Source organism: Gopherus flavomarginatus, chromosome 1, assembly GCF_025201925.1.
Source record: "Gopherus flavomarginatus isolate rGopFla2 chromosome 1, rGopFla2.mat.asm, whole genome shotgun sequence".
Lineage (NCBI taxonomy): Eukaryota > Metazoa > Chordata > Testudines > Testudinidae > Gopherus > Gopherus flavomarginatus.
Genome location: NC_066617.1, coordinates 178,782,583 through 178,797,808, shown reverse-complemented (window position 1 = coordinate 178,797,808; position 15,226 = coordinate 178,782,583). Strand labels below are relative to the sequence as shown.

Sequence of the window (15,226 nt, the reverse complement as noted above, 5' to 3'; positions counted from 1 at the left end):
AAGGAGAGAGATGAATTTCTGCATCTACTGACATAGCAACATCTATAAAAAGGTTCAACAATTCAAATAATCCATATGCTCTAACTGGCCCAAATAAGAAATATAACCATTATAATCATCACACCACCATGTGGGTGATTTTGCAGAAGCAGAGGGCAGCAAGACTAGCTGCACAAGACCATTAATATTATCACCATTTCTATTGCCCTAGCACTTAGAGGCCAGCCAGGTTGGGCCCCAGTGGGCTAGGCCCTTACAAACATTTAGAACATGGCAGTCCATGCTTGCTGCATTCCATGAAGTAAAGCGTTCCCTGGGTAAACAGAGAGTTCCGCATAAATAATGCATATTTTGTACTTCTATAGCACCTTGCTTTGATGGGCTCAAAGTGCTCTACAAATATTAATTAACCCTCATAGCCTCACTGCACAGTAGGTAAATTATGCCCATCTTACAGAGATTAAGGCTGTCTCTATACCAATTATTTATTTTTACACATATCCCAACAGTTCAGTTCAATCTGGTGTGGTGGATTTTTTTTCTTTTTGGGGAGTGGGGAGGGCGCAGGGGGTTCATTTCCCCAGTGCAGAGAAGGTTACTTTATAAACAATAAGACTATGGCAGCAAATTGCACACTTGTGCTGTTTCTACTGTCCCACTTACATAGCATATTTCATCAATGGTCTCAAAAATACTTTACAGAATTAATCAATCAATCCTCTAGATACCCTTGTGAAACAAATACTTATACCTACTTACAAGTGAATAAATTACTAATACAATGTAAATTCTTCAGGCAAATATTGTGTCTTCCTTTATTTTTGTAGGGCACCTAACATAGTGTGGCCTTGATCCTAAAGGGAGCCTAGCCTGGACACTATCCTGGCAGAAACCACAAACATTCCCATGATTTACTCAAGATCACAACAAGTCAATGACAGAATGAGGAACAAAACCCAGGTGTGCCAATTCCCAGTCCCCTGCTTTAGCCATTGAGCCACACTGCTTGCAATTAAGCCAGAGTTGTTTTGTGCAGCCACGGAGACAACAACAAACAATCAGAGTGATATCAGCTTCATGAGACAACAGTAGACCCCAATATTTAAACTTGAGAAGCATTCACAAAGAGGAATATTCAAAATTGAAACCTCTCCATTCATATGCAATCATTTCCAATATTTCAAGATTAATTTTCTAGCTAGACAGAATTGAAAACATCACAAGGACCTTTAAAGAATAGTCAGCATTTCAGTGGAGGCAGAATAATTAAGAATATGGCAGCATATTAGAAAACACACAACTGAGTTTCCTTAGAAAAGGGACATTAAATAATTTGAACGTAAATGAAACTGCAGGAGCAGGCTAGAAAGGGAGAATTCTAGGTCCAGGGGAACTTCACCCATCCAAGATCTCCAGAAGGAAATTAAGTTAAAGGATTACAACTGCAAAACATGCTCCCATTGACTGATCACACCCTGTTATGAGAGGAGAATACTGTTTCTACCTACTTACAAGCATTTTCAAATGAACCCTTTCACTGGTGTCACACTCATCACTCAATGGTAAGCATCTCCAACATTTAAACAATCAAAAGGATATTTATAGCCTAAATAGCTCTAAACTCATAAAAGCAGAGACCCAGTCTTCATATCTAGCTATAAATCGCCATATATAAATTGCTATAAATCAAGTTGTTAGTGGTATGCAAATTATAATGAGGAATAGCATAGCAAACAGTTTCTTACTTTTAGATAATACCTTTAATCCCACAGGAGTTTACAAGTAATCCATTGGGGGCCGGGGCTGGGGAGAAAAATCACTTCTTCCACCACTAGGGTCAGACTAGAAGATACAGGCAGTCCATCCCAGCCATTGTTACAAACAGCTCAGGGAATATCTTTAGAGCAGCACTATTTTATTTTTTGGGAGGGTAAGTGGAGAAAAGATTTGGGCTTTCCCTGAGAAAGCAATTCATTGGAGCCCCTATACACTTTTAATTCTCTAAGGGAAATGTACAAATTAGTATTATTTACTTACATTTCATTGTAATATTAGAGCACCTAGTTCACTATAAAAAAAACACTTTAACTTACTAGGTTTCCTTTCTTGGATTTGTTCTTCTTGCTTTCTTTCTTCCTCCTCCCCAAATTCTTTTCCTTTCTTTTTATGATAGATGCTGGAATCATTTCCTCCTCAAACTAGCTTTTCAGCTACAATAAAATTATTGTTTTCTTCCTAAAAGTTCTATTTGCTCCATCTTTCTCCCATTTTTTCATCTTTTCTCTTCCTTCTGCTTTTCCATATCATTATGCTCATTCCCTCTTTCTACAATACTCTAAGCCTACTTTTCTTTTTCCCACACACACTCTTGCACTGTGCCCCCTTAACCTCTTAATTCCTGTTTACAGACATACCACACAGCTGCCCATGCTTATCCAGTGACACACCTGCACCTCATATCCACTCACACTCACTAAAACTGCTTGCCTTATCCACCACACACAGAAGAGGTGGGGAGAAGACAGACAGTTTAATAAGACTGCTTTTATAGCCCAATGGAAGTAGAACCTCTGCTATTCACAGAGGATGTCTCCTAGCTTGCATCACCAACACAAGTATTAGGATTTGGAACTATATATATATAGGAGGCAATGTAGTTTGATCACTAGGCATAGGCCTGGGAATTAGAAGACATGGGTTTTATTCCTAGTTCTTCTGGTGACTTTGGGTAAGTCTTTGCCTCAATTTGCCTTCCCCCCACCTTCCAATATGGGAAGATGAAATGATATTTCTTTTCCTTTGTACGGCTGAAAAGCCCTAAATAAGGGTTAAGCACTTTACATATGGGTATGGTAGCTTGGAGGAAACTCCCTTTCTGGGGACCTGATCTGTGGCTTTTCCCCTAATCCTGCCTGCTGATGAGCCTGGAGGAATTCCTTGTGTTGCATTTAAAATGGGAAAAGGCAGCAGGCCTCATAGCTACTTGTATTACACTACTGCCTTGAAACTGCAACTGAGATTAGGGCCCCCTTATGCTGGGTACTGTACAAAGTGTGAGAGAGAGCTGCAAAAAGCTTATAGCCTAAATAGGCAGACAAGTATGAGAGAAAGGTGGCATTATCCCCATTTTGCACGGGGAACTGAGGCACAGATCGATTAAGTTACTTGGTTGCACAGAGCCAGGAACTGAATCCCAAGCTTTTGACTCCCAGGCTGTTTTCTCCAATAAAGCCCATTACTCTTATCAGGAGACTTACAGCTGCCCAAGACTGCCAGATTAGAGAGGTGGGCACCCAGCTCTGTTGCTGCTGCAACAGCACTCCTCAGGCAGTGTTCTAATTTCAGTGTGTGTGCAACCTCCCTCTGTCCCTCCCTGTCTTCTGTATCCCTTGGGGACTAGAGCTAGCCTGGACTCTATCACTTTCCCCTAATCCCTCTCCATCCCCTCCTGCATCTCACAGTAGTTGGGAGAACTGGGCCTAGGTGATCAAGGGATGAGCAAGTATGGCTTCAGGAGTGGAAAGATTAGGGTTCAGTAACAGCTAACCACATGGCAGCAATATTCATATTTCTGTTGTACTGCAGGTGGGAGAAAGCAGCAGCTATCCTGTTGCCCATTCCAGAACCTCCCACGTGCAAGGGCCTGGCTGGGCAATCCAGACCTGATGAAATGCAGTCAATTCTGAAGTGCAGGGCAGCTATCAGTGGAAAGGGAAACTTTGGGGCAAAGGCATGGGGGGGGGGACAAAAAACTATCCTTACCCAAAGGACATACAGAACTGGCAAGACTGTGGTGTCATACCTCTTGTCTGAAAGAACAACAGTGAAATGCACCTTCTGGGTGTGGTGTTCTATCCCATCTTGTGGCACCGAGACCACTTAGAGAGAGAGAGAGAAAATAAGTCTGCTCTATGGCCTTAGCTAACAGCCAATTGGCTTTTAGCTCATGCAGTAGAGGCTTATGCACTGAGGTTCCAGGTTCAATCCTGCCTGCTGACAACTGGGGTCTGTTGGTGTTACAAGTGGGGGCTTGTCCGGGATTTCACCTGGAAGACTCCAAAGCTCGGGACACGCTTCCTCAGCTAGTGGAAGTATGTAACACACACACACACACATTCTGGGTGTGGTGTTCTGGCCCATTTAGTGGCAGCAAGACCACGCAGAGAGAGGTAAAATGAGTCTGCTCTACAGCATTAGCCTACAGCTAGTTGGCTCTTAGTGCATGTGGTAGAGGCTCATGCACTAATTTCTAGAAGTCCAGGGTTCAATCCCACCTCCCAACATCTGGGGTCTGTTGGCGTTACAATGGTACTCAATTCATCTACTTTGGAAGAACTAAACTAATCCTGCTGGGGTTTGAACCTATAGTTCCTGACTAGATTTAAAATACCTATATTTGTTAGATATGTAGACTACTAAGTGATCACTTTGAGCAAACAGGCCTGTGGCTTCAATACCTAAAAAGAACAACAAGAGAGAAAGGGGGCAAACCTGCCAGCTACTTCTTCGCAGCTGAGAGAGATAAAATCAGATAAAAATGTCTTGGAAAAGATGTTACAGCAAGATAGGTTTACATCTGACAGTTGTTTTAAGAGAATTATAAAAGTAGAATCATGTGAAGCCTGAAAATCTGTTACTGTTCTTCAGCCAATGCAGACATACCAAACCACAGCAACAACAAATACATTTTAGCAATGTTGGGTCTGGATGCAGGTTAGTAAAATAACAGCTGAGGTTATTCAAACTAAGAGATTAATTTAGCTGTATGAACAGGTTGGCAACAGAGAATTCCAGTTCTGTCCACTTCACATAAGCTCCGGCCATCTCAAATGCTAAAGCAGGTGATCAAAGCAATGTAGCCAACTCTCTTGATTTTATTGTGAGTCCCATGATATTTGATGGTTTATTAAAGCCACAACTCCTGGAGACAAGTGGTTATGTGAGAATCTCAGCTTTCATTAAAAAGTTAAGTAAGTTTCTAGCTCTCATGATTACAGAAAAAAAAAAAAAGCTTGAAGATGTGACCTAAATGAACCCTACAGGCTCAAAACCAGAAGGCAAATAAAGAACCCTATATTTATTTATTTCTAAAACTTCATACATTTAAAGCCAATTTCATGAATTTCTGAGGCCTGACTCCTGATTTTGGAATGGTTGGGGTTGGCAATAGTTTCTAAGTTTTATAAGCATTCATCATCAGAACTTCCGGTTATACCCTGTGACACTGCTACTAATTGCTTGGGGAAACAGTTGTCTTAAACAAATTAATTGTTCCAAGCCCTCTCACAATCCCTCAAACAGAAGGGCTAAATGGGGTAGCAGTGTTTCCAGGAAAGCTATACATGACTTACAAGGGGAGAAATGGGAGAATTTACATTCTGGAGCAGCAAATCCTTACTTGGCTAAAGTACACACTGCCTAAAATTGGTGCTGGGTTATAATTATACTAGAATGGTAACTGCCCAAGATATGTGGCTGTCCATGACAGTCTACTATCACTTACCCACTCTAAGTCAAGCTACCCTACACTGGATTATGGGTGGGTGTTTGTTTGTTTTTTTCCCCCACTATGTTTGATGCAATCCGGCTGTGCTCATATACAGGCAAAACTCTCAGTGATTTCCCACTAACTTTTAAGGACCAGAGGGGATCAGGCCCTACTCTAAGAAGCCTTTGAATGTTATTTGTTCTTGCAGGGTCTTACATTAGCTGTGGAGGGTTGGGTTTTTTTTAGTTCAGACCTGTTTTTCTGTCCCCCTGTGAAGCACAAGAACAGACATTTATTTGAAGCAGGGTTAGTGATACTCACAGGTCTGTGTTTATTTTTAAAAGTGGTTACACTCAAAAACTGACTTTTTGTTCAACTTTCAGTGAATGATCAAACTTTACCAGACTATCAGTTTTCACTGGACTTTGAGGGGTCACTTTCACAATAACACCTATCTGCTGAGCTCTGTATGTTTGTTTAAAAATCAAATTTAAAAATTCCATGCTTAAAAAATTGAGAGAAATGAGCCAAATCATGACTGATATGGGTGTTGTGCACTCCTTCCTGTACAGGGAAAAGAAATCAGAGCAGAGGTGATGAAAATGCTTAATCTACCTTTCAATGCCCAGCTCCTGCAATGATTTATGCGCCTGCTTAACTTTATTCATGTGAGTAGCCCCAGTAAAATGTGCACAAATCTCAGGACCCAGGCTTAAAAATATTTCAGAAGGACGTCCAGAGTTCAGGAATCATAATGATCAGAAAAGGTCCATTACTAGTGGTGAAAGAATGTGACCCAGAACCTGGGGTGAAAGCTGAAAGAAATAGAGTAAAGGGACAAATTTATCCCTGAGGTGCACCTCATGAAGCCAATGGATGTACAGCACAGATGATTTTGGTCCATATCGGGGGACAAACACTTACAGATTTGAATAGTTAGATACAAATTAAATCAAATGCAGAAGAAAGGTGGATTGAAAGACTAGCAGCCATTTAAATAGTTCCTAGGAGGTGTATAAATAAGAAATTATGCCACCAAAAAAAGATCAAAGACAAAAAAATTATTTATACACACACTTTACACTTGTATAGCACCTTTCATCTGAAGCTCTTAAATAAATGTTTTATATATATGTACACACACACACACTTTTTTTTAATTAATCAAGCCTTACAATTCCCTTATAAAGTCAGCAGTATTATCTACATCTTACACATGGGCAAACTGAGGCTCACAAAGAGAGTATAAGGCCCAATCCTGCAATGGGATGTGCAAGGGTAAATCCCGCTGTTTGCACAGAGCTCCTTTGGGATTCCACATGGATGCAAGGGTCTGTCCACATGGATCTGGTTGCAGGATCAGGGCCCTTAGTGATTTGTTTCAGGCCACATATTTCATATTTACAAAAAAATAGCCTGAGTTAGTATGGAAATATGATTTGTATTTAATTACTGTACAATGCATGGAAAAGATAAGTGATAAAAATGAATGCAAAATGGGTGATTTTGAAGGATCAATATAAAACAAAAATTCCATTTTTACGCTGTGCAGTATTATCATTGTTTAAGCATTTTCAGTGAAATGTGTGTTAGTGAAAGATACCAGCCTGATAACACTGGTGACTAAAGCCATCTAGTCATAGAACCTAATTTTGTTTTGATTATTATAACTCAAAAATAGCTGGATGGTTTGTATGACATCTTTTAAAGGACTAAATACATTGGATTGCTGGGTTGAAATCATATACTGCAGGTTGCCGCTCACAACAATTATTTACAGCTGAATTTTAAAACCCTGAAAAGAGGTGGACTTAGATATGATGGCATACATTTATTGACGCACAAAAGCTACATTTTTAGATTGATGGTTGGTAATACTAATCAAAACAAAAATAAAATCCAAAATGGAAATCTTTGCTATGACAGTAATTTCTCTCTCTCCAACTCTACCTATTTTATAGTTTTCAGCTGCTGCCTATCACCATATTATCTGAGCATTTTCCATGTAACATCAATAGCAAAGTCCTCTGAGGATTATCTGCAAAAATGCCTCTTTCCAAGATGTGTGTATGTACAGTACAAATACCATGACTTTAGGCTCCCAACCTACTATCCAATCCACATAGACCAATTTCAACAGGTCCCCACACAGGCATAGGAATCCACCCTTGTGAATTAGAATGCAGATCAGAAATGTTATCCATCTCATTAAGAAATCTGTCCCAAAGGATGGGAGAAGGGGAAAAGAAATATTATATGACTGAGGTTTTAAAAATAAGGTCCAATCTATGCTGAAAAAAAGGCGTCTAATTTAGTGAACCATATACTTCATTAATGTAGCTTTCTGCTGTGGAATGTTTGTAGCAGACCAGATTTTTCCCAAATATTTTTTAAAGAACATTATTTTAACTGTATGGATTGATTGATCACAAATATCTTACTGCCAGTCTTCAGTACACAATAGCCGAGCTGTGTCATTTAATTAGGATTTATCATCTAAGCTAAATACATTTGTTTCTGGTCCGTCACTGGATTGGTGGGCAAGCATTGGCGGGATTGTGTGGAATGTTTGTCCAAGCGGATTTAAAGTTTGGTTGCTACATTTATACAAAAAACTCTGTCACTCTAATGTTGATCAGAAGTGAACACAAAAAAGGGGCACGTTTATGGCTAGAGGAAATTCATTACAAAATCTGAATTACTATCCATTTTTAAAAGTGTGCGGTATTCACCCAGTTTTGTTGTATAATCACTTTTAAAAAAATCAATATTCTACCCCGAAGTTACCAAAACACTATGGCTTAAAATACCATTAGTGTAGTGTTTGGGACCAGTCCTTGTAGAACAACGTAGTGTCAGGTTTTGTTTTTTTTTTTAACTAAATTTGTTTTTGTCTGCTTGTTTTCACTACTCACATTTTCGGAGGCAAACACAGAATGAAGACACTGGCAATAGATTTTGCCGTGGCAGTGTTGGCGTAAGACACTGTCCTGATACTAAAACCTTTGTCAATCTCTCATCAGAGTAGGCTTTCTAAAACTCAGAGCAGGTTACTGAGAGTAGCCATTTTCCAGCTCTCATTTAAGAACTGTGTGTCTTAATGTACAGGCTCCAGAGATTTATTTGTACTGGAAGAAGCTATCGGCATCCCCTCTCCCTCTAAACAATCTGTTCCTTGACTCTAAAAGTTCAATAGCTTTCCAGTCAAAGAATGAATTTTCAATATTGCCAACCCGTAGTGTTCAAAAATCATGGTCAGGTCCCCAAAAAATCATGAGAGTTTTAAAAAATAATAAATTCAGGGAGGAAATTTGCTTTCTGTTTTTTGAGCCTTTCTGATTCACATTGTGTAGCTTTGAATTGCAATCAAGAGGGCTGAAAACTTTTTTATTTTTAATGGAAGCTGAGATTTGCACCTAATCCCATGATTCCAGGAGTTGGGGCTTTAAGAAAACCACCAACTATTGCAAGACTTGAGAAGAAAATATGAGAGTTGGCAACACTGCTACCCCCTGTGTACTCCCATTCTGTTCTACTGTGCCTTGTATTATATCACTTGCTTGGTAATATTACAGTCCCTTCCTCCACCACTTCTATTCAATTCTAAGTTCTTATACTGTAGTATTTGTGCATCCAAAGAGCATATCGTTATTTGGGTGGCTTCTCCTTCACTTAGAAATTTCACAAATCAGTCAGTACTATTTTCTTCAGAAAGCATCAGGAGACAGGTGGAGATGTGCAATTATTATTTCATTGTAATTATGTCAAAATAACACATAGGCTGTATGTTGTACACAATAATATCTGAACTGGCTCAGGAACCTGCTTTCGGCCATGTTGCAGCATAATAACAGTGGTGCAGAAAGTGGCCGTGTCCCATCTTTTTAATTTTGTCTTTCTTCCTTTGGTTTAGGATTCTTTTTCTCTCCAAGTTGACTGTGGTCATTTCCAATTCAGTAGACTAACCCAATCTTATAAAGAATGGCCATAAACAAAAAGCAGAGAGGGCATTCAAATTGCAATGGTTTGTTTCTAGCAATTTCGTTTTTTTAAATATTTTGAAACATATATTATTTAAAATTAAAATTCAGCTTCCATGCCCTTGAACAGACTTGTACACGCACTGACAGGTGTGTGTGTGTTTAAGGGTTGGGGAAAGAGCGTGGCTAGGTATGGTCTTTCTTCTCTGTTATTAATGGCTAAATTGTCAAAGGAGGGAGCAAAAGATGCACCCACAAACACTTCCATATACCCCTTGTACACACACAAATGCTAACACACCAGTTGCCCACTGCTAAACACTCACGCACCCATTTTCTTCCCAGTTTTTGGCAAACAAGTATTTGCATGTGCAAACTGAGGAACTGCAAACTCAACTACTCATATGCACGCACAGTTATCTGGTTTGTATATGTGAATACTAGTCACCTGTGCATGGCAATGTGGGATTTCACATAGCACAACTTTCACTCCTTCTTTGAAAAATTTGATCCTAAACCTCATTCCTAAAGAATACTGATTGCACATACTTTTTTAAAGGAAGAGAAATGAATTTAGTTACCAACAGATCTACAGTCAGAGCTAATCTCCAAATATCAGGTAGCACATTATTACACATCAAAGAAAGGTTGTAAAACCCAACTTCTCCAAGATTCAGTAAGTATAGACATTTTCTTAGCAATAAAATAAAAGGAGTAACAACACTTTAATGTAAGTTTTGATCCAAGTTATATACATATGACACTGAAATCTTTTCAACATACACACACACACAGACAGAGCAGATGCTTTTAGCAGGCTTGATATTTTCTCGTTTTTTTTTTTTTTTAAATTCTGTGTCTTCTGCCCATGCCATCCTAAATGACCAAATGCACCATATATGTTATTTAACAGGTCCCCATCTGTTTCTTCACGGACACATTTTAAAGTCCTAGATGGTGGCCGGGGGTGTTGTCTTTTTATAATACTTGGCTATAGTTATATAGTGGTAAGGATTTTAAAATTCTTACTGGTGTAAACATGGAGTTAATTAGAATTTAAATGTTTTTTTTGGGGGGGGAGGTGTTATTTTTTTGAGATTTAAAACTTTTTGTTGTTTGATATTTTGTATTTCAAAATCATAATTTATCAATGTGCATTGATTCCACAAAGAACGGGTATCTAAATTACATGCTGTATGAATTTGCATCCATTATTAGCAAACTACCCAATTTCTTCAATTTATCCACATAGTACAATAGTATAACAAGGATAGACTTGTACTGGAAATGTATAAATATATTTTCAAATGGATCCTTCCATTTTAAACACACTCCTTCTTGCATACGGCAGTCAGATGGAGCGAATCATTAACCTGTTACTTCACTGATTAAGAATTTAACATGGTATTGTTTTAATAGAGAGTGCTTACTATATAACATATAATGATCGCTAAAGAAACTGAATTTAGCACTGCAGGAGTCTAATAAACAGCCCTTCATAAAGAGAGGCTATATTTGCCTACATTTTGTCTGATGCGCTAATGTCCCATTTCTGAGTATTTATTAATGAATCGTGAGTAGAAAGAAGCACAATTATTAACTCCCTGGTAGATTATTCTGTTAGTGCCAAGAATACAGCAAGGATGGTGTAGACAGTATGGAGAGTGGCACCTAAAAATGTTCTATCTTTATATTTGGTTGAAGTATCCAGGATATATTTGTAAACAAGATTTTTTTTCTGTTTTTTAAAGTGTAGATCTTCTAAATAACGTATTTTAAGGAAGGAACGAATGAACGAACAAATGAACCCTTAAAACACAACGCTGCCCATTTCTTCCTGTTACCCATATGGTGATTAGCAAATGGCTCCTGAATTGCATGCTACCCTATGGGTAGAAGAAGCAGTTGCAAAGGGCAGCTAAATGCTGATTGACTGAACTGTGTGAGTGATGTCTCTCCAGAGTGGACATGTTCTAGCTTCACTACAGCCAAATAATCCAGTGCTGGGTTCAATTCAACAGGAGATTTTGAGGAGAATTTGAGAGAAACCCCCTTTTAGGATCCTGTTGCACATATCTTTATATGGCTCTCATATTAAGCTGATCACCCTCACGGGATAAAAAAGGCAGTATTGCCCCAAACACTGCCATATTGCTATCGGAAACTGCAGTGGTTTGTGTTCATCACTGCAGCATATTGCAGGGCTTTTGTTTTTTCCTGTTTTTTGTTTTGTTTTGTTTTTGTTTTGGGGGGGGGTTCTTGCAGTACAGACAGAAGAAATGTCTTTTAACAGAATTTCCCAAAACAGCAGAGAACAAAATCACTCTGCTCAGAGACTCAGAACATATTTATTTTCTTTTATAAACTCCTTCTAGTGAAATATTTATAGGAGGGCCTGAACCAGACCTCCCGATCCACTCCTGCTGAACTTTGAAAAGGGGAAGCATTCCAAAATCCAAACATGGATCTGAATTTCTCCAGCAGCTCCTCTTGCTTTATTGGTCAAACCTGAACTCAGAACATCCTCAAATTTATGGGCTGGGGTTGATGGCTACATCAGAATTTTGCAGCTTTGGTCCATAGCTAGAATTACTCTTAAAAAAATGTTTCTGCTGCTTGATGTATTTGGCTCAACACTGTTGAGAGCAAAAGGAAAATGCATGGTTGCTCTTTAGCTACTATACCTGAGGGCAACACCTTTTGCTGGACTAACTGAAAAACAAGCAGACTCCTATTGCGAAGTAGGCTGAAAACCTGAGCGCTATAGTATGAATGCATTGTAACGTGCCATCTGCAATTCCACTTAGTGATGGTTTGCTTAGAGCAAACATGTTCTGTGAAAAATAAAAATATACTTTGTTTTAAGAAAGCTCCTATTTACTCCAAATAATGGAAGGTCCTGGATTCAGGGTTCTTAGTCGTTACCCCAAAAAGTCATCTGCCTGGCAATATGTTTAGACTAAATTAATAGTGAAGAGCTCACATCTTTGTTAGTGCACCTATCTACTATTTGAATAATTCTATGGAATCTCACTCTCATCCTCTTACTCTACATTCATTCCAAAATGTAAAAAGGTCTTAATAATATTGCAAATACCCAGCCAAAAATTCTGCCCTCAGATACATACACAACCATCTTCATTTAAATTAAAGGGAATTGTATGTAGGGCAAAATTTGGTCCAGAGTGTGTCGTAGCTAAATAGTCTCTTCCTGTGAGCATGGTTATCCCCCAAGCTGTGTGAACAGAGAGACCATAAGAAAGTTGATATTTAAGTAATTAGCAGATTTGATTAAATTGCTTTATTTTTTTAACGGCCTTTCTGCTAAAAAAGAATAAGAGCAAGAGCCTGTAGCATGCTAGATACTGAGGTTTTATAAAAGAATGAAAGAAGAAGACTCAGAGAAACAAATGCTGATCTTAAGTAGTTTCTAAATCTTTACATGCCTATAAGTACAATCACCTTTTCTTCAGACATCCTAGGCCTTTGTGCATTTTGGAAATATTCTAAGAGGACAGAAAGAAATGCTTTTCCTACTTTTGGTACACATCTTATACTTGTGCATGTGCACACACAGCTCAATGTATGTAGAAACACATTAATATCCCAAAGGACATGTACTCGTTATATATTAACATAAATGTAGCTATGAGTACTTACTGCGGATAATGCAAATCCAGTTTAAAATCCTGTTGAAATGTATGGTACACAGGTTAACTGGAACATGATTATGTTGCACAGCATCAGTGAATGCTTTGGGTCATTTTCCTAATCATCAAAAGCCTTGTTTATTAAGGTCCCCAAAACACTTAATATAAAAGTGCTGTTTATGGTGCATTGGTTGTGTACATTGACTAGAGAAAACATGGATGAAACTCTTCATATGGATTTTCTGCATACACTCGAAGGTGGCCTCGTTGTCTTTCATGTTTGCTGACTACTCAAATTCAGGCCTTTTCCTGCCCCTTCTCTAGATGCAAATTAAATTAATCTAGTTTTCCTTGATTTAATAGATTATTAAAATGTATGACCATCTTCTCCCAAATTAACTTAAATCATGGATGTTTGCATGTTAAACCTACTCCATTGTCTGTCTGAGTGGGGTCGGTTTATAAACACCAACCAAATAAACACGTAAGATAGGGAAACTTTATTCATTTTAATTACATGAAAGCAAGTGTGCAGGTATAGAAAAAGATGGGGGGAATCATAGCCTTTTTACCCTTCCTCTAATCCTTCAACAGCAGCTTCTGAGCTGCTAGGGTGACATTTATTGGAAACCAAGCACTGAACGTGCCACTAAGGATCAATGCAGCGCAAACTCTATCCAGCTAAATTAAAGATATCTCTTGGGCAGAATATTGAAGGTGGTCGCACTCCACATATCAACTTTTCATTTTTAAAATCCCAAACAATGAACTGTTGGGGAGAGGGTTAGAAACCCCATTTAATTACAAGATGTTGTTCCGCTGTCATATCTTTTACTCTGACACAACAAAGGCAGGCCTCATCAATGGTAGGTAGCTGCTGCTGCTGCCTTGTTCACCCCTCCCCACCTTCCAAAAGATTTCTTTATAGCAAAGACTTCATTTTCAGAGAGTCCTGCAGCTGCTGGTTCTGAACTAGTGCATAACTAGTCATAATTAGGAGGACAGACATGCTAGAGGTTTACACGCAGATGTCCTCCTGCTACCAGAAGGGCGGGGAGCCAACAGAAACGTTGTGTTCCGTCCCCACCTCAAAAGGGTTTTAAAATAGGTCCTTGTCATATGAAAAGCCTGCCTTACCTGTAATTGGGAGCTGTGCCTGCAGGACAGCAGAGATAACAATCCCCTTCCACTTCATCTTGCTCCCCCCGGATTGCACTGGGGGGGCTGGAGGCCGCAAATTAACAGATAGTGGGATAGTGAGGAGAAAAGACACCTCCACTGGCTTTGTTCTTCTGGCTGCCTCCACAGGAAGTGCGAGGTCTATAAGATCTTTCAGAGTCCACCTGCTGGCAGTGTGGCTGAAACACACGCTCTTTCTTTTGCTTCACAACCAGGAAGCTTTAGAGATTTGGTTTCATATTCTTGGTATTGATGTTTGGGGTTTTCTTTTTTTCCTCTTTTTTTAGTTTTTCTGATGGAGCCTCAGAAATTCTAAATCAGCAGCAGCTGAACTTCTACAAGAAGCCTACAAAGTACGCATGGTACGATATTCATTCACAGTTCAAAAGAGATGGAATATAACTATGTCCAATGTACAGTAAATCCGAAGCCAAGGTGAAAATACAACTTGGGGCATAACACAGTCATTTTCGAACAACTACATGGCTCCGGTGATTGGCGGAGTTCTTCAGCTTGGGTCACTGATTTAAATCCAGAGCCGGCCACTGGTGACCACAAGTTTTTATCCTCTTTTGGCTACTCGGTGGCCTATGTGAAAGGAGCTGGTCACTCTCCCACGCAGACTCTGTCTGTGCTCCCTGAACAGGCTGCCACAACTCAGAATAAAATGGCTGCTGACCTCTGCAGAGGGAGAGTTCTTAGAAAATTTAAAGGTGTAGTACCTTTAAAACAAATGGCATTGCAGTGTCCGAGCTACGTTCTCCACATCTTCTCTCGCTAAAGGCCTGAGTGGGCCAGGAGACTGAACAACCCTCTCATCCCTAGAAGTGGTCCCTTCATGATGATATTGAGACACACTAGCAGGGTGCAGCAGGTAGGGGCGGCCCCAACACGCCAAGCACGTGCTTGGGGCGGCAAGCCCTGGGGGA

At 39.4% G+C, this 15,226-nt stretch overlaps 1 protein-coding gene across 1 annotated transcript in view; it reads right to left on the bottom strand.

The window, feature by feature from the left end:
• Positions 1-14,981, bottom strand: part of CD247 (CD247 molecule) — an 83,250-nt gene extending 68,269 nt beyond the window's left edge. Inside the window, exon 1 of the mRNA XM_050962079.1 lies at positions 14,256-14,981. Within this exon, the coding sequence (XP_050818036.1) occupies positions 14,256-14,313 (58 nt within the window). The 5' untranslated portion in view covers positions 14,314-14,981. The remainder of the gene's footprint in view (positions 1-14,255) is intronic.
• Positions 14,982-15,226: the final 245 nt, after the last annotated feature.